The sequence below is a fragment of the Lissotriton vulgaris genome, chromosome 3_1 (genome assembly GCF_964263255.1).
Source record: "Lissotriton vulgaris chromosome 3_1, aLisVul1.2, whole genome shotgun sequence".
NCBI classification, from domain to species: Eukaryota; Metazoa; Chordata; class Amphibia; order Caudata; family Salamandridae; genus Lissotriton; species Lissotriton vulgaris.
This window is the reverse complement of record NC_141689.1, coordinates 1,720,592,870-1,720,613,676: the sequence shown is the minus strand read 5'-3', so window position 1 is coordinate 1,720,613,676 and position 20,807 is coordinate 1,720,592,870. Positions and strand designations below refer to the sequence as shown.

Here is a 20,807-nt window from a genome sequence, read left to right as displayed (position 1 = left end):
CCGAGAAAATGTCCACAGAGCCCCGCTCCACCGGAGCTCTCCTCAAATTTAAGCGCTTCCGGGCGCGGTGGAGGCTTCCGCCGCAAAGGCTCCCGGGGATTGTAGTCCCCCCTCTCCTGTATGGCTGCGCTGCGCTGGTGGAGAGCTGCTGCAACGGGAGGGAGACCAGGGAGACCAACAGCGGGACAAGGGAGACAACAACAGCAGTCAGGTAATGCCCCGAGAAAATGTCCACCGGGGCTCTCCTCAAATTTATTCAGAAAAGGGGGTGGTGATGAACAGAGTGTCTGAATTAAGCAGACCACTTTTACCCAGTCCAAAGATCAGGGCTTGATCCATCACCGTTTATTTGCTCACTGCACCATCCCAGCTCAGAACCTGGCTACATGCAAATTAGTCTGTTCCTGTCCCAGTGCATGATGGGAACAGGGCAAACCAAACTACCAAGCCAATTCTTATACTGGGAAGGAAACAAGCTTCCGGGGACGGGTTTCTGGCATTTCAGCCGTCGTCGGCCCGGCTTGCTTGAATCCTGATGGTGCAATGAGCAAGGGACTCACATCTGAGTATACCCTTCCACGCTTATGGTGGACAAAATTATTCAGAAAAGGGGGTGGTGATGAACAGAGTGTCTGAATTAGGCAGGCCACTCTTACCCAGTCCAAAGATCAGGGCTTGATCCATCACCGTTTTTTAGCTCACTGCACCATCCCCGCTCAGAACCTGGCTACATGCAAATTAGTCTGTTCCTGTCCCAGTGCATGATGGGAACAGGGCAAACCAAACTACCAAGCCAATTCTTATACTGGGAAGGAAACAAGCTTCCGGGGACCGGTTTCTGGCATTTCAGCCGTCGTCGGCCCGGCTTGCTTGAATCCTGATGGTGCAATGAGCAAGGTACTCACATCTAAGTATACCCTTCCACGCTTATGGTGGACAAAATTATTCAGATAAGGGGGTGGTGATGAACAGAGTGTCTGAATTAGGCAGACCACTCTTATCCAGTCCAAAGATCAGGGCTTGATCCATCACCGTTTTTTTTTGCTCACTGCACCATCCCAGCTCAGAACCTGGCTACATGCAAATTAGTCTGTTCCTGTCCCAGTGCATGATGGGAACAGGGCAAACCAAACTACCAAGACAATTCTTATACTGGGAAGGAAACAAGCTTCGGGGGACCGCTTTCTGGCATTTCAGCCGTCGTCGGCCCGGCTTGCTTGAATCCTGATGGTGCAATGAGCAAGGGACTCACATCTGAGTATACCCTTCCACGCTTATGGTGGACAAAATTATTCAGAAAAGGGGGTGGTGATGAACAGAGTGTCTGAATTAAGCAGACCACTCTTACTCAGTCCAAAGATCAGGGCTTGATCCATCACCGTTTTTTAGCTCACTGCACCATCCCAGCTCAGAACCTGGCTACATGCAAATTAGTCTGTTCCTGTCCCAGTACATGATGGGAACAGGGCAAACCAAACTACCAAGCCAATTCTTATACTGGGAAGGAAACAAGCTTCCGGGGACCGGTTTCTGGCATTTCAGCCGTCGTCGGCCCGGCTTGCTTGAATCCTGATGGTGCAATGAGCAAGGGACTCACATCTGAGTATACCCTTCCACGCTTATGGTGGACAAAATTATTCAGAAAAGGGTGTGGTGATGAACAGAGTGTTTGAATAAGGCAGACCACTCTTACCCAGTCCAAAGATCAGGGCTTGATCCATCACCGTTTTTTAGCTCACTGCACCATCCCAGCTCAGAACCTGGCTACATGCAAATTAGTCTGTTCCTGTCCCAGTGCATGATGGGAACAGGGCAAACCAAACTACCAAGCCAATTCTTATACTCGGAAGGAAACAAGCTTCCGGGGACCGGTTTCTGGCATTTCAGCCGTCGTCGGCCCGGCTTGCTTGAATCCTGATGGTGCAATGAGCAAGGGACTCACATCTGAGTATACCCTTCCACGCTTATGGTGGACAAAATTATTCAGAAAAGGGGGTGGTGATGAACAGAGTGTCTGAATTAAGCAGACCACTCTTACCCAGTCCAAAGATCAGGGCTTGATCCATCACCGTTTTTTAGCTCACTGCACCATCCCAGCTCAGAACCTGGCTACGTGCAAATTAGTCTGTTCCTGTCCCAGTGCATGATGGGAACAGGGCAAACCAAACTACCAAGCCAATTCTTATACTGGGAAGCTTGTCTCCTTTCTAGTGAAGAATTGGCTTGGTAGTTTAGTCTGCCCTGTTCCCATGATGCACTGGGCCAGGGACAGACTGATTTGCATGTAGCCAGGTTCTGAGCTGGGATGGTGCAGTGAGATAAGTAACGGTGATGGATCAAGCCCTGATCTTTGGACTGGGTAAGAGTGGTCTGCTTAATTCAGACACTCTGTTCATCACCACCCCCTTTTCTGAATCGTTTTTGGCCACTATAGGTGTGGCAGGGTATACTCAGACATGAGTCCCTTTCTGACTGCACCGTCAGGATTCAAGCAAGCCGGGCCGAAGACGGCTGAAATGCCAGAAACCGGTCCCCGGTAGCTTGTCTCCTTTCTGGTGAAGAATTGGCTTGGTAGTTTAGTCTGCCCTGTTCCCATGATGCACTGGGCCAGGGACAGACTGATTTGCATATAGCCAGGTTCTGAGCTGGGATGGTGCAGTGAGATAAGTAACGGTGATGGATCAAGCCCTGATCTTTGGACTGGGTAAGAGTGGTCTGCTTAATTCAGACACTCTGTTCATCACCACCCCCTTTTCTGAATCGTTTTTGGCCACTATAGGTGTGGCAGGGTATACTCAGACATGAGTCCCTTTCTCACTGCACCGTCAGGATTCAAGCAAGCCGGGCCGAAGACGGCTGAAATGCCAGAAACCGGTCCCCGGTAGCTTGTCTCCTTTCTGGTGAAGTATTGGCTTGGTAGTTTAGTCTGCCCTGTTCCCATGATGCACTGGGCCAGGGACAGACTGATTTGCATATAGCCAGGTTCTGAGCTGGGATGGTGTAGTGAGATAAATAACGGTGATGGATCAAGCCCTGATATTTGGACTGGGTAAGAGTGGTCTGCTTAATTCAGACACTCTGTTCATCACCACCCCCTTTTCTGAATCGTCTCCTTAAATTTAAGCGCCTCTGGGCGCGGTGTAGGCGTTGGCGGCTTCCGCCGCAAAGGCTCCCGGGAATTGTAGTCCCCCCTCTCCTGTGTGGGCACGCTGCGCTGGTGGAGAGCTGCGGCAACGGGAGGGAGACCAGGGAGACCAGCAGCGTGTCAAGGGAGACAACAACAGCAGTCAGGTAATGCCCCGAGAAAATGTCCACAGAGCCCCGCTCCACCGGGGCTCTCCTCAAATGTAAGCGCCTCCGGGCGTGGTGTAGGCGGTGATAGCTTCCACCGCAAAGGCTCCCGGGGATTGTAGTCTCCCCTCTCCTGTATGGCCGCGCTGCGCTGGTGGAGAGCTGCGGCAACGGGAGGGAGACCAGGGAGACCAGCAGCGGGACAAGGGAGACAACAACAGCAGTCAGGTAATGCCCCGAGAAAATGTCCACAGAGCCCCTAGTAAAGTGTATTACATGCGCACATGGTCTCTAAACTAAATGCTGCTAGTGGGCCTGCAGTGCTGCTTGTGCCTCCCACCAAAGTAGCCTCTAACTATGTCGCAGGCCTGCCACTGCAGGGCCTGTGTGTGCAGTTTACTGCCTCTTCAACATGGCATTTAAAAGTACTCATCAAGCCTTAAACTCCCCTTTTATTACACATAAGTTACCTCTAAGGAAGGACCTAGGAATCCTAAAGAGAAGGGTGCTTTGTAACTAAAAGATAGAACATGCACTTTTATGTTTTACTTGTCATGGTAGTGACAAACAGCTAAATTCGTTTTTCACTTGTGTGAGGCCTACTCCTCTCCTAGGCTAACATAGGAGCAGAGCAAACTTAAACTGTTTATGGTATATCCTGAGCCACAAGTAGCGACTGTGCTCCTGCAGGACAGGAACATGAAAATAGGCATCTTAAAGTTTCAACACTACCATCCAGTCTCCTGGATCCACGGCAGACAGAACCTGGGCCAGCGTGTGCATCTTGAATTTGTCCTTCCGCAGAAAGAAATTAACAGGTCAGAGACTAAAATTGGATGAAGGTCTCTGTCCTTATTTGGCACTAGAAAATAACGAGAGGAAAACCCAGTTTCAGTCTCTAAAGCCAGGACTCTCTTTATGCCTTCTTTCTCCAAAAGAACCTGGACTTCCTTCAGCAAAATCGACAAATGGTCCTCCGAAAGCTGTTCCAATGTAGGCGCCAAAGGCAGTGGGACACAAAGGAAAGAGCAAAGGTGTTGCCTTGTTAGACTATCGTGCAGTACCCACCTTTCGTATGTTATGGCCGGTCACCTGTGGAGAAAATGCGGAGACAAACTATGCCACGTAAGAGCATGAAACGAGCTACGCTCCTTTTTTTGATACCTGAATGCCGAGTCTAGAACATTCCCATTGCTTTCACTTGTGAATAAAGGCAGTTTTTGAACAGCCCCTCTGTTGAAAAGGTTAGAGTAAAACCCAGTCGTTTAATAAAGATTAATAGTCTTACTTTGAAATGGAAAATCTTAGTGAAACGAAACTCTAATTAGCATGTTCTTCGTGTGACACCACCACCTGGTTGAGACTGTGAAGCCAATGGAGACAGAGTTACCTTTGCCTCAGCTGTGCTTCTGCCATGCATTTCAAAATTGCATGCAGCAACAACCTGCAGCCGAAAATAATAAATATGTCCGCTTAAAAAGTAGGAGGTTTTTTACAATGGATATGTGGATGTATATGTTTTAAAGCTCTGTTGCACAAGTTTAATCAACAACTTTGATGATATTACTGTCATTTCTAAACAGGAACATAACACCGCTGGCCTCCAGAATTTCTATGGAGGTGGATAGCTGGTAACACCTTGAGTTTCTCGAGTCCTGCTAATTTCAGTATCTCAACTCCATTTTTCATGCGCTGAATCTAGACATCCATATGAGTATCGAAAAAAGAGAAGAGCCTATGGAGGAAAGATCAAAGAATTTTGCTGGGCACGTAGGGTTAGTAAGTCAGGTTGCAAATTAGTCCTTGACTTTGCCTGCACTTATCACCAAGTTAGAGTTGATCAGAACGTCTTTTGAAATGTGAAATTCTTTCTTGTTTTTTTCAAAGTTTTACACGCACCTCCACTGTATTATTTTACAGGAGCAGAGGACATGGCAGCTGTAAGTGAGGTGGCCAGTGTTTGATAATCTTTCCTCCTCATAAAGCCCATCTTCCCAGAGGAGCTTAAGGAAAACAGTCCAAAGCACTGGAGAGGTTTTTGTGGCAGATAATACTAGGGAATTTGGTGTGAGTGTGGCACAAAGAAAAAAGGCACAGATTCAGAAGGTTCGTATGTTTACTCACACTTTGTTTGTAGAAGTCTAAAAGGGGAAGAAGTGACAAAGGTATATAATGTGTGCTTAGTTATACCTGAAACCACTGGCCTAACGTATAGGTGCATATTATTTTTCCATTCTTTTTTTAAAAAACTTTTCAAAGTAATAGCTCTTGGGGATGGATTGCTTTGCAAAATATTTACTTATTTAATTTTTGCCAGTTCAATTTCAATTCTCATTTCCTCTTTCTTCAGGTATTAATTATCAATTGTAGGCTTTTGAAAACTTAATTTTTCCTCCTATTTTCACTCACATCCATCCGTTTATATGCTCTTCAATCCAATAATTCTTACATTTGTCCCTCTTTATTTTGTTGCGTTTCCCATCTGTGCCATCTGCCTGGCTATTGCTCGTCTTCTACCTTCCTGTTTTTTATCCCAGCTTCAGCCACTTCCACTTGCTGTTGCTAACATGGACCCACATCTTCTTTGTCCTCGAAGTTACTCTCCTGTACTTGTATTTCTGGGTTAACACAAAGATAGAACCGTATTTTATTTTTTATTCCGCTGCTCATTTCTTAGCCTTGGAATTGAAATTCTTAATTTCATTTTCTTCCAATTTGCTTCACTAATCTTTGGCTTTTTTGTATTAAAAAAAAAAAAAGAACAGGTGACTTTTTTTTCAAGTCACTCTTGAATGCAATACAAAGTTATACTTTTGAATGCAATACAAAGTTGTTAAACATTTCTAGAGCGCAGTGTTCACCCAGCGGGCATCATGGCGCTATGCAAACTATCAGTTTGCGCAGGTAACTTCGCTTAAGCAATTTTATACCAAAAACTGTATTCTACCTTGTCTACTTGAGGAAAAGCCATGTCTTCAGATTTTTCCTAAAACTCAGCAAGTTTCCAGTTGCTCTCAAGGCACCCGGCAGCTTATCCAAAAGTGTGCAGCCTTAAGATGAAAGGATCTCCCACCCATTCTGGCCTTTTTTAATCTTGGCACACAGAGCAGTTACTCACTGAAATGCAATACGAAGTTACATTTCATGAACCTCTGAGGGAACAACTTGCTCACGGAGCAGTCTCTCAAAACAAGGTAGGCTCAGACACAGGAGGGATGGCCTCAAATTCAGCCAATTGGTGACTTAGTGAACAGTAAGCACATCATCCAATAGGTCTCTCAAGGTGGTGTGTATTCTTTTTGGAGAGTAGATACAGCAAGGTGAAGTGTTGCAGGCAATAGTGTCCAGAGAAGCTGGTAGGTAACCTCTATGAAGGGGAAGGCAAGATGAGGCTCTTCCGCCAGTGCCTTTTGTTTGGGATATTCCGGAGGATAATGCCTATCTGCTTTTTTCCTTCATCTGGGCTGAGAGCACTTGACAAGTCTTTATTTTTAAGGGTATTTGGGTGTTCTTAAATCCCATGCGAGGCACTCTTTTCTTTGTAGCTAGCCATCCTTAATTTACCTAATAGAACATTCATGCAACCTGACGTTTCATGGTTGTGGACAATGGAGGCATGGGCTGTTGTGGAGATTTTAGATCATATTCTGCAGCCAGGATGGGCAAAAGGTCCTCAGCCAAGTATTCTACAGGTTATGGAAGAGAAAGGAGTTCATCCTTCTCTTAACTCAGGGCCTTGACACAGGGCATGAACTTAGATGTTGCAGGTTTTAAAAGTGAATCCAAGTGGAATGACAACGACTAGGCATCGAAATGACTTGACAGAGAAGAGTATCTCAATGTAAATGAGTCCCTGCAAATATCCCCAATGTTGAGTGCCTCAATGACGAATGCCTCAACATCCACCAGGAACAAGTTTGTGAATGGCCTGAGGGAAGTTCTGGATGGGGAAGGCATAATGGTCTGAGACATGTCCATTTTGCCTCTGCCATCCACTACTGAAGATCTCCCACTGTCTGTGCTGCTATGCAGATGTTCAAGAAGCATCCCCACTCCTGGGGCATATGAATGTAAACATTTCACTGCAGAGTATGGATGTGGGGCAATAGGCATGACGAACCAGCAGTATGCACATTGCCAGTAGACCAAGAAGACTCAGAACCATCCAGGTCGGGACCAAGGAACTAGGCTGCTACTTTGGGGCCATGGCTTCAATGTCATAGACTCGTTATAGAAGTGGAAATGCCTTTAAAGGCACAGGGGCCTATTCCCAAACTGCATTTTGTAGTACATTTACTGGTACTACAATAGTACTACTAGATTATTACAAATCGCTATTCACAAACCTACGAGTTTAAATATTCACCTTTCCCATCTTTTCCATGGAAAGAATCTCACAAATACTTAGTAGTAAATGCGAGAGGGACAAACGGGAGAAATGAGGAGTACTAACTGCTAAATAGGTGATGTTTAGGGAGGAATAAGTGGGGTTACATGCACCCACCCACAAAAGAGTGAGCCCACTGATAATCACAAACTGCTTTTATAAAGTTATTACAGCCAAAGAGGGACCACTAAGCAATACAATATTACGCTGGCTCACAGCTGAACTAAGTCCAGCATGACACAAGACCAACCACTGCTACTCCAAAACCCGCCCATAGAAAATAAGGCAGATAGAGGCTTAAAATAAAACCCAATAAAACTAATGCTAAATTAAATGATTTAAAATAGCTAAGAAAATAAATTTAACGTTAAGCAAAATATCAAAAAATAATACATATTCATTTTTTAAATGTTAAAATATTTTAACACACATTTTTTAATTAAAACATAACACAACATTGCATTTTACTGATATATAATTAAACTAATTCTATAAATCAATTTTAATATTTAGCAATACATACTACACTATTAGCTTTTTTTAACTTTAGGTGGGGATTTTTTAATGTTATTTGATATATTTAAATGAAAGATGCATTTCAAATTAATAGTGCTGTAGCATCCTTTTCCTTTGCTCTACATTTAAGAGTAATACATAAACTTAGTTTACAATAATATTTTATATAAAAATTATTTTGATATTTTTTTCAAAGTTTAATAAACTTTTAAAATGTTCCCCATACTTTAACCATAGAGAGATCTCCATCACTTGGTTGGAGATCTCCCTATGGTAAAATATAGGGAACATTTTAAAAGTTTTTTCCTATATGCATCTAATGGTGGCCACAGCCTCTGTCACCACCTCTCCCTCTGAGCCATACAAAGTCTGTACGGTTTGCTGAGCTGACTGAATGCTGCCCCTGCTAGGATGCAAACCCTCTTGAGTACCCTCTGAACCATAGGTGGAATTGGAGAGCAACCTTGAGACTTGCGCCATCAAATGGCAGGCCATCAATGATGGAGAAAATGGTAGCATGCATCCACGCATGTCATATGATGATGCTTCTGCCCATGCAAAACAACCAACTCATTCTGTGGTGTCCAGAGCAACTCTAAGCACCTACTTGACCACATTCTGGCAGTCATGTACGGTTTAAGCAAAGGAAGACTGAAATTCCTACAGGAAAGTGGGCAAAATGGCACCCACCATGTCCCAAAGTTCATATGTACAAAGCTTGAGCAACAAAACTCACCAAAATCAGAAGTTTCTGTGTCAAAGACAGGTTCCCAGGAGCAGGCCTTTGGCGAGCCATCAGGCATTTCACAGGGAGTGCAGAACAAAGTTTAGGTCAGGTTGCCATAACAGTCTCAGTCAGGGCTACATCAGTAGGGCTCAGTGGTTGATAGCCTGCCAAGGTTGCAAGATTTCAGTCAGTAAGTTTGCATTTGGCTTTACAGTGAGCCAATGTAAATCCAGAACCTCTGCAGCTCCACATACTACCACAGGATGCCCTATTTTCAATAGTTCAATCCATTTTACTTTTAGGCAAGGTGTCCAAACCACTGGCATTCTAATGGTTGAGTTTCAAGCTAGCATCATGGTAATGAGGAGGGAGTAAATTGTCCACATCCTCATCATCATTGTAGGACACTTATTTGAGCCCCTAAACCACATAGGAGTAAGTATCTAAAATGGCTTTCAACCTCCTATAGTAGGGGCGACAAAGCAAAGGAACAGGAGGCAAATCCTCCCAAGCCACAGAGTTTGCATTAGTTACTACTCAGACTGACATAGGCCGAGGTCTGAGTGAAGGCAGATTCAGAAATGGAATTAGGGCAGAGACCAGAACCGGCATCTTTGGAGCATGAAACAATAAAGGGTTTGGCTAAAGCGCAGTAAGGCCGCGCCGTATTTGATTCTCAACAAAGTAAGTTGCCAATACTGCTAATCTGATCAAGATAAATTTAAATGCACAATGACTGCAACAATTGTAGCATTATGACACGACAGATTATGGCTGGATTAGTCTTTTTTTATTTTTAGAATGTTTTTAGTTATTCAGAACAGCAATATTTCAAAAAATCTAAAGTAATTCCAAAGAGGGAGAGGGAGTATAAAAGTTTATCTAATTTTGAAAAAGTGAGTTAATTTAGCGAGGATAAACACACAGAAAGGAGAAAGATACTGAAAAGTGTTTGGTTCTGCAATCACATATCTCATTCGTCACATGTCGTTCAGTCTACACACTTATCCTGTCCATTCATCTTGCATTCAAAAAATGTGTGAGTAAAAAAAAAGAAAAGAAAGAAAGAAAAACGTAAGTAGCCTCACCAGGGTTCAAAGCAAACCTTTTTTAATGTATATGGTGGGGTGCTATTTTTAGTTTCTGGTTGTTTTATAATAGTAACATCATAATCAAAAATAACAGGCCATCAACATTTTTTACAATTTCATTATTTTACAGCAATGTTATCACAAGATTAGCCTGAAAAAAGAAGGGAGGTCGACGCGTTTCGAAACCCCTTAATTCTGGGGGTTCTCTTCAGGACCTTGGGGGGATCAATCCTTGTCTTCTCAATAGTTCAGCGTGGTTTTTTAAATTCATCAGTGGATTGCCAGAAGCTGTTTGTATCGAGAGGAGACCCGCCCGAACGAATAAGAAATCAGGGGACGTATTAGAAGCTGCAGGGCTAACGCCGATTAAACTTCATGAAGATTCTCCCGTCCAGGGAAGACTACGACGATTGTTTTTGGACAACTGAATGTGGTATAACTGACTATCCCAAGAAGTCTGATAGTCATTGAAAAACATCGCAGTTTATTTGAATTTTAAAAAAACCACGCTGAACTATTTAGTAAGACAGGGATTGATCCCCCCAAGGTCCTGAAGAGAACCCCCAGAATTAAGGGGTTTCGAAACGCGTTGACCTCCCTTCTTTTTTTAGGCTAATCTTGTAATAACATTGCTGTAAAATAATGAAATTGTAAAAAATGTTGATGGCCTATTTTTGATTATGATGTTACTATTATAAAACAACCAGAAACTAAAAATAGCACCCCACCATATACATTAAAAAAGGTTCGCTTTGAACCCTGGTGAGGCTACTTACGTTTTTCTTTCTTTCTTTTCTTTTTTTTACTCACACATTTTTTGAATGAAAGATGAATGGACAGGATAAGTGTGTAGACTGAACGACAGGTGACGAATGAGATATGTGATTGCAGAACCAAACACTTTTCAGTATCTTTCTCCTTTCTGTGTGTTTATCCTTGCTAAATTAACTCACTTTTTCAAAATTAGATAAACTTTTATACTCCCTCTCCCTCTTTGGAATTACTTTAGAATTTTTGAAATATTGCTTTTTTGAATACCTAAAAACATTCTAAAAAATAAAAAAAGACTAATCCAGCCATTATCTGTCGTGTCATAATGCTACAATTGTTTCAGTCATTATGCATTTAAATTTATCTTAATCAGATTAGCAGTATTGGCAACTTGCTTTGTTGAGAATCTTTAGAGCATGGCAATACCAGTGCGGACTGAGACTACAAAGTAGACGAGGGCCTTGCATTATCTGAGGACCAAGCAGAGGCTGAACGGTGAGGGGGAGGACATAGTGGGTGAATTTCAACTGGGAGCCTCACGGGGCAGCAGAGGGACCAAAATAACAGCATCACTGTCATGAAGGCCACAATCTGCTGCAAGGTCAAAGACGGTCTGGGAAATTAGGGGCACAACAGCTTCAAACCTGAAATTGGGTCCAAATCAGACACCACCAGAGCAGTCACAGCTTTTATATGTAGACCGCACAACTTCACCCTAAAAAAGGTATGATGGGACCTGGAAAAATCTCTTTTTAGCCTTCTTCTGCTTGCATCTCGACTTGCATTTCCACTACATCTTGGATTCAACTAAAGGCAACATCCAGGACCTGGCTCAAGACCTCCATAGGACCGACCCACTTTTTGTGCTTGGCGATGCACAGCTTGACTTCTCACTCCCTGCTACTTCAGGGTGCATTTGTGACAGGCTTTGGAATCCTATTCGGATCCAAGGTACCAAAGATAGATGTTGTGCAAGTCTATCATCAACATCTGTTTCCTAAAGGCCAAAGTTGTAAAACCTGTGGTTTTAGGTGGAGGCATCACTGCATACTGTTGAAAAAAAATTTGGGTAGAATCTGAAAAACACTAAAAAACAATGGGAGTAAACTCTGGATCCGCATCAGGGAAAAAAAGGAACGGACATCAGCGCCCAGGAGTAGTTGTACTTATACATAGCTCCATCTTGTCATTTCTAGAGGTGGGATACAGCCATCACAGAAACTGATGACGTCACAGGCAGGAGCATGGAAGTTATTACAGGAAATTTTCCCAGATGCATTGTTGCGCCTGAGAGAATGCAAATGACGAGGAATCGGTGGTTATACGTCAAAATCTACTGGTGTTAAGGAGAACCAGCCGTAGCAACCTCCCACATTATTTCATCGAGCTATTGTTTTAACACTGATTAAACGTTTTGCTGCATACTGTTGCATAAACATGACTTACTTTATCTCAAGTTGTTTCACTTTGTTTTGTGCACTCTGAAGGCTTATCTGAAGGTCATCTTTTGCACGCTCTGCAAGCAGGCACCTTTGGTGAAGCACTTCCAACTTTCTGAAATCACCCTCATTTTCTCTGCCTTCACGGTACACCTATGAAAAGATCATAACATGTAAACTAGACTTAAGACGTTCATTTTTAAAGACAGCAGCAACATTTTGAATAATAGTTTTATGTCAAAGAAGGACGAAACAGGAAACGTGATGTAAAAGAAATCTTTCAATTGTCAATATAAAACCTCATTCTTGTATACAATATAAGAAAAAACTTGAGAAGTATAAGAAGATAGGCACACTTTCCACTGCATATCATAGTCCGAGAAAAACATCACATTCATTGTTGCTTCATAGCTCCCTTATACTGCATTGGCGCTTTTTTTTTAAATACAACTCCTAAAAACATCATTTAATTCTAAAAAGAATTAGCACTGACTGACCTTCAGCAGTGAAGCGCATTCTGTTTCAAAAACTATGTAGCAATTCTGGCATTGGGCAACTAAACTCAACCTTGCACACTTTTATTTTTACATGAAAGTCATTAGACACCAGACAACTGAAAGCAAAACCCAATAAACAGAAGCTGGAAAGAGGAGCCCTGTCAGATTATAGCTCCTCTTGTGAAATCTGTCACTGTGCTTTCTCGTAGGCAATCATAAGTTATAGGTCTGGAAGGTTAATGGGGTCCATGCCCTTATATTTAAATGTTTAGCAAACGGTTCTAGTCATCGTTAATAATATTTTAGGTAACAGCTACAGGAAAGCATACGAAGGACATAGTAGTTTATGCTGGATTGCATGCTTCACAGAACATTTTAGTAACCAATAAGTGTTCGCAGGGATGCACATGCTTATGAAACATTCCTTTAGACAAAGTGATCCTCAGCTGATTAATTGAATACTAATGCATAAATACTAAGACACTTCTGCAGCATAGACACTCCTTATTAGTATGGCCAACCAAACAGCATGGAGAAAATACACTTAAATACGTTAGATCTTATTTGGCAGATCGAGATCAAGCTGTTCAATTGCCCTGATTTCAATCCTCTTTTTATCTCTAGCCAAGCACTATTTTATGTGTATGCCCTTACTGGTCCAATGAACTTCGCTTTTAATTTAAACTGAAGACAATCAAATTGGAGGATTTTTCCAACCATACTCAAATCCACTTTCCGAATGGTCTCCCATCTGGGGTTACGTAAAGTAGAAGAATGCAAATACGCTGAAACTCAATACAGAGTAAAGGCAAAAGTACAAGCAGTGGGATGGAGATCCTCCACATTGGTTTCACAACTGGCGACAAAAAGATCTACCCTCAATCTTTAATGCATTTATTTTTCTAAACCGTCTTTTAGTTTCCACCTAAATCAATAAGGTGCTTTTGTGTGTTTTTACTTTATCAGTATTCAATACACGATCTGCAACTCTCTTCCATTTGCATGCCACAAAACAGCTATTCAGGTAATTTTTCTTTTGCAACTAGATTATGGATTCTTAATATCTGTGTTAAGTGATACATTTTTGCCAGGTTTCAGGTCGTACAAAATATGTCGGCTCTTTTATTTCTCGGATTTCATTACTACACTCATACGACTCCCTTCATGCTACAACTGCAGGACAAACAACTAAACAAACAACTGTACTACTGTACTGTACTACAAGATTCATAAAACTTGGATCCATTCTACTTAGTCCCTTGTTCTCTGAATCAGACAATTAAGGGACCGGGCATCCCTCTGAACATTTGTGTGCTTTACAATATCCAATCAAATAAAATACATTTGTTGAGAAAGTTATTTCCATCCCACAATCTATGGAGAAAACTGAAATGGCTTTTACAATCCTCCAACATGTATCAGGCTGTATATATTTAAGAAGGATAATTCCCTTGCCCACTTTCTAAAAAGAGTAATGATAGGAATTAAAAAGCAAAATATGAAATTTGACCGCAGCCATGAAGACTAACCCATTTCAAGCATTTAATTGTGAGGAAAATGCTGCGTGCCCACTGTACAACGGGATATAACAAATGTTTTATTCATGCCCTTCTATTAAATAAGCCACTGTACAAATGTCAATTAAGAAACTATGCATTTGCCTGAGAACCCTTAAATTAACTTTCTCCTCACCCACAACATGCGCCAATTATATCTAAAATAATAACTGAAGATAAATAAGAGATTTCATTAATGTTTATAGGCACATCTAAGACATTTTATCCAAAGAACTTGAAAACTTAGTACAAATACTAAAGCTTTAACACAATTAGAAGCCATCACGGACTCTATAATGGTCTAATAACCAGTCATGACAAACAAGTTCCTAAATAAGACACAAGCCAAAACGTAATAAACTTGAATTAACAAAAACAAAATGATTCCTGAAAACAGCAGCACACTAAGAAAAGAATAAATAACAATTAATGTAACATTAGTGTGTTTTAAACTCTGTACATACAGTCAAATGTAACACCAGCATGTAATAATCTAACAATTTACCACGCAAAAGTAAGGAATTTAGAAAGGCACAGGAAAGAACAAATGAAAAGCGGTGGGCGTGGTCAAAGCCCATTGAGTGAATACAACATATTTCGTAGACAACGCTTAGACTAGATTTAAAAACAGTTCTAGACTTTCGACTCTTGCTGTGCTCCAGGCTTCAAACAGAGATACAGGGTGGAGAGAATACCTGAATTCAGACTGTGCTGCTATTGTGCTGTTTACATGTTTTCACTTCTTGCCCATGAACAGAACACACATTTTAATCTATGCCTAGGGTGTTGTCTGGTGTATGTATACGTGGTGTGTAACTTTCTTCTCTCTGGATCACACAGACACACTGTGTGAGACTAGAGATGTTTTATGCCAGGACATCAGGACAGGCTTAGGTGATGCTCTGGTCCACCACACCGCTGAATGCCCTTCATGCCCTCCCATCAATAACCCTTCTACATTGGTAGGTCATGTTGCAGTAAAGATGTGCGTTCTCTACTAAACTGCTGTCTTGTATTGTCAGTGGTACTTTTGCACAGCTTCACTCCAGTGGCTCTGTAGGCTAGACGCAGGTCTTTGCGCTTTTGGATCCAGGTGTAAGAGTAAGCGTTAGTACCAGAGTCAGCACTGGACCTGAACCAAGTTACAAGGGAGTTAGTCAGTGCTGAAGAGTGCCCCACTGGTAGTAATCTGAATAGAGGCCCCTGCAAATCCTTGGGGTCCAAGATAAGCCATAAGGCCTCTTTGAATACCTCGGTTTGCAGCAGCATTGCCAATGATACAGGAACCTTGGGGTGCACCTGGATCAGCTTGGGGATCAGGGACCACAAAGGAGACTAACATCTTGATGCCCTCATGTCTTCTCCATGGACGCGAAGTGGCAGGATGGGGTCGACTCCCGCTTTGCTTTGTATATTTGCATTTAGACTTCACTTCGATTTGGACTTACCAGAGGACTCTGACAATGAGGCAGACCTCTCATAAGAAAGGCCTCTGGATTGACACCAGAACCGCATCCTGGAGTGGGACTACACTTGGGGCTTGACTTTTGGGATTGGTGACATACAGCTTCTGGGGACCAGTAGACCAATGGCAACTGGTTTTTGGCTGGACTTAAACCAGACTTCGAGGGACATCAACCCCTGTGGCCAAAGATGCCTCACCGTGTTCGTGGACCTAGGGGTGGTTCTAGGAAGACCCGTCACTGGATCAGCATCCTGTATCCCTTACAACAGGACCCCTCCACTGCCCACAGGACCTGGAACTGGACTGGAAACCGTCTGGACTGCAAGGTAACTGTCCTGCTAAGTCCCTGTGATTCGCTCCCTGCTGGAGTTGGTCATCCAAAGCGGGCTAGAGTAATCACTTAAAACATCTTTACAAAAGTGTTCAAGTAACCCGAACCATGGTAGTCAAAAATGCTTGTTTGGGATTTGAATAAAAAGTAGTGATTTATTGTTTGCTTATTAACTTACATTTCCAGAACACTCCAGTGAATTTTATTTATTTTGGAGTCTAAGAATTCAGAAAAATAAAAGTTATTTTTATAAATTGGTGTTGGATTTCCTTTGTGATGTGTTTCTTTCTTGTTCTGATGTTTTGGTACTTCTTAATGCTTTTCACTTGTTCCTTTGACAAAGCCTAACAGCTCGAATTCACAGCTACCTAAGGATTATCTATGTTTTTGCATACAAGCCTGACTGGACCCAAGACAAGTTTGTGAGTTTATTACACAGTGGGGTCACACAACAACTCCATAATAAATGGCCTTCTTCACAGAATGGCACTGACGCCATTGCGCTGGTCTGACACTTATATGCAGCTCCACTCCATCACTTCTGAGGTGGTTCGGTGCCACACAACACCGCCCCAGACCTTTGCCAGATCCACTTTAGTGCCTGCAGAGTATTCTATGGTAAGGATTCATCTACAGTTAGAAGTACCCATCAGAAAAGTTGTTCTGAAGTTTTATAAGGGAGCACTGACTTCAGTCGCTTGACCTACCAGAAACAGGACCTCACCATATTTGAGATCTGAGGCTCTAGGGACCGATCAAAGCCAATGTACAATCGCAGGCAGTTGTGCACAAATGTACAGAGTTGTGCACAACTCTAGTCAAGGGGAGAAGGGGGACCAATGATAAATAGCATTTCTTGTATTCAACAGCTCAGTTTTGTTTACATTGGGCTTAAAAAATATGAAGACATCTATTTTTAGACAATAGTCAGAATTAAAGGAAAGGGGTCTTGAGCGTCTGTGGTGATAGACGAAGATCCCCTAGCAGTAATACGTTTGAAAATCAATTGTATTTCACCTGAGTATGTGTGCAATTTCAGATGCATAGATTGAATGAAGCAAGCAAGAGGTTTCATGTACTATATTGCATTATATTGCATTGCACTGAATTGTAGAAGCATTTTAAATAAGCCTTCAATAAGGCTCTTTGACAGATGGATAGAAGGTTGAGCTTGGTTTAAAATGAGTGTACTTGTAATATTTTGGTGTCATGCCTGATGACCAGGGTGGTGCTCTTTTTGTGTCACATCAGTTCACTTTAGTAGGTAGTGGAGTGGTAATTCTTATATAACATTGTTGTGACTATATGGACAGGTGTAGGTAGCAAGTGTGGTCAGCTGAGATTCAGGTTGTTGGTCTGCACATTTGTTCTGACCGACTTTTTCGGCCCTCTTTTGAGGGAGAATGATTGAAGGTGACTCCAGCCTATTACCCTTCTAGTGCAGGGATTAGAACTATAAACAGGGCCTATTCATAAGGCACAGTAATGCACTTTCGTACCCTTTTCCTTAGATCAGGGCTTATAAACTTAAGCTAGGGGATACATTCATTAGTATTAGTGATAATCCGTCCTTTTGCAAGAGTGTTAGTATACCTTCTATGGAGTTATGCTTATTTCGGGCCTTGTAGGCCTCAAACGGGAGAGACTCCATCTTGCTTTCTGCCCCGGCAGCTTGAGATGCTTCTAGGCCAAGTGTAATGTTTTAGTTTCGAAGTGTTGTTCGCTTGGAGAGAACCGGCTCAGGCTGGCCCTTATCGAAAGACTGTATTTTTCTCCACTCCGAAGACACAACATCAGGCTGGCCAGCTGGGAACGTGTCCTTGGTACGGGGAGGTACAAGAATTTGGTGGGCGGCAGGTTACTGGCCGTAACTTTCCATGAAAGGACAAGCTTCCATATTAGCGAGAGTGTTAGGCAGTGAGTCAGTCAGTCTGTAGGCGGCAGCTAGCCGTTAGCATCAATGCCATTAATTATTTCCAGGCAGACAGTCGCCATTTTGAAGTCCGAGAAAGATCATGAAGCTGATACTCTCTGAGAAAGATTGAAGAAGAGGGAGAAGTAGCGCAGAGCGATTGGAGACAGAGAGAGACAGCAGCTAATAAGGAGGAAGGTTCCAGTGACTTGGAGGGAAGCAGAGGAGACAGAGCATAGCGGTGCAGACGTGTACTCGTGACTGCTGAGGTGTGATTCCGAGACGAGCCAAGGCACAGACGAGAAGGGAACCTAGATGACTGTTGAACCCCGACTTCGTGCTCACAAGGTGATCTCTGCCCTATTTAGTATAATGTACACATTCTAACCTTTCACTTTTCTTTGCAGGATATATGTTATAGTATGGTACTGTGTTTATAATCATTGTAATAAAATACCCCAGTTCTTAGTGAACCAACATGTGCCTTGTATTCTTGTTCAATCAGGGTAACCTGGTCTTCTAGTCAGACATCGTTTTTATGAACGGATGTAAAACCCGGTCAGGTAAGAGGTGACTGAATAATGAGGGAGAGAGGGACCATTTGATGCTGAGAGCAGAAGGTACATGATTCAATTTGGCAAGTTGTGCTAATTCCTGTTATTGTAGTATCACCCCGAGTAGCCAATGAGAGATTCCTTCCAAAGGTATTCATAGGAGAGTGATCGTCATTGGTAAGCGGCGTTAATGAGAGCACCAGGTGGGAGACTGGTGTATAGATCCGCCGGATTGCGGATCGGGCTGTGAGTGAGAGAACACTGGGAGGGATACCAGTGTCTAGGTCCACCGGATTGTGGACCGAATTGGGGGAAAGAGAGCACTGGGGCTGCAGCTCAGTGTGTAAGACACGCCGGATTGCGTGTCGAGTGAGCACTGATGGTGATCAGTGTGTAATGGTACATAATCAGAACTGCCCCAGGGTAGATTAGTCTGGGCCTAAGTAGCCGTGAGACTAGCTGGTATGAATGGGATATTGTAGAAAACCTATGCATGTGTATTGCTATTTTCCCCATCCTTAGGTACGAGATATATATATATATATATATATATATATATATATATATATATATATATATATATATATATATATATATATATATATATCTATTGTAAATACGTTCTAAGGAGGGAGGTGATTACGTTCCGACTGGGTTGGAGGTGCTCTAAGGAGCTGATCCCATCTGGTTCGAGAATCCGGTTGTTACATCTGGCGTCACGAACTATTTACGAAGCCTGTGTGCGCTGTATCGTTTTGATCTTGTTGGTTTGCGCTCGGCTCGTACGTATTTTCTTTGTTGATATTTGTGTATATATATTTTTTTTTTGTGTGTCAAAATGTTTTCTCGAAAGTCGAAATGTACTTTCAAATTGCCTGTTGAAATTCCCGGCTGGGAATCAACGCCTTATGAGGCCTTGGCCCGTGAGTGGGCCGATTCTACTGGTTTGAGTGAGAATTGGACTTCTTGTTTGGAGCAGGTGGAGCCTGCTGATGTGGTTTCTTGCTTGCAAAAGGCGCCAGTAGTGAAGGGTGATGAGCTTCCTATTTTAGGACGCAGAGGTTGGATTGTTTTGACTGCATACAGAATTCTTCATGAGAAATGTATTAAATTACAGAAGCGATTTGTGGATATGGAAGAAAAGTTTGTTGAAGTGCAGAATGCGCATACCCTTCTCGATGTCAAAATAAATTGCTTGCCGACAAACTTGAGACTTATCAGACTATAGCCGAAAGGGCTGCTGTACGTATTGCAAAATACAAATATAGACACCGTCGCGGTCGTGTTTGTAAACGGAAAGTGCGTCTAGTCGTGGCGAAAGCCGGACTGGATCGGAACCCCGACGAGTGGGATGGTAATATCTGGGACTCGATTGATTCTGGCTCCTCGGCTGAGGAGGGTGACAAGCGCGAGTCTTCCTGCTCCGGCCGTGATTTTAAGTCTGCTTCTTGTGACAAAGACGATGATTCTAGCGACTGTGGTCGCTCTTACCGTTCTGGTAACGTATCTCGTCCTGATTGTTCCTCTAAATCTATGGATCGGGCTTCTTCGGAGGCTCGTCCGGAGGTTTCTGCACACCCGGTTTTTCGACGCAAATTACAACAGGCTCCTGGTAATCCTAATGGTATTCATATGGATAGTATTGAAGATTTTACTCAACAGGAAGTTAGTGACATTTTGCAACAATTTCGACAACGGCCTGGTGAGGCTTTGCTTACGTGGACGGTGCGCCTTTATGAATTAGGTGCTGCAGGTATCATGTTGGATGCAGGTGATTGTTTGCGTTTTTGTTCCTTGAGTTCTGATTCTACTGTACAAGATAATTTTCGTAATTTTAATGGTGCCGGCCAAATTAGTCTACTCCAGCTAGCGACTGATGTCTGTAATCACAAATACCCTACTGAGTCTGATTGGCCTGTCAATGACAAGCCGTGGTATACTTTGCGCGATGCGTCGCAGCGTTTGAAAGAGGAGGTGATGAAAACTGCGATTTTTCTCAGTACTGCTGACAGGCTGTTAGATGGCTTATTGACATCTTCTGTGCGGAATCGCATTATCGTTCCTCCCCTGTTGCTTATAAGCAGGTTATGATGACTTTGTTGATTAATCAAACTGGCAATCCTTTGTCCATGGTGCTTGAATCTGTCCGTCAGCTTGGTGAGTTGGGTGACTGGTTTAAATCTGAGAGACAATCTCGACCGGAAGGTCGTACTGCTGGAGATTATAAATTCTCTAGACGTGATATGTTTCTTGCACTGTTGGCTGATGGT

At 42.8% G+C, this 20,807-nt stretch overlaps 1 protein-coding gene across 1 annotated transcript in view; it reads right to left on the bottom strand.

Annotated features, from left to right (window-relative positions):
- Positions 1-20,807, bottom strand: part of SCLT1 (sodium channel and clathrin linker 1) — a 511,633-nt gene that overhangs the window by 153,337 nt on the left and 337,489 nt on the right. Inside the window, exon 15 of the mRNA XM_086962162.1 lies at positions 12,230-12,375. Coding sequence (XP_086818288.1) covers positions 12,230-12,375 — 146 coding nt within the window. The remainder of the gene's footprint in view (positions 1-12,229; positions 12,376-20,807) is intronic.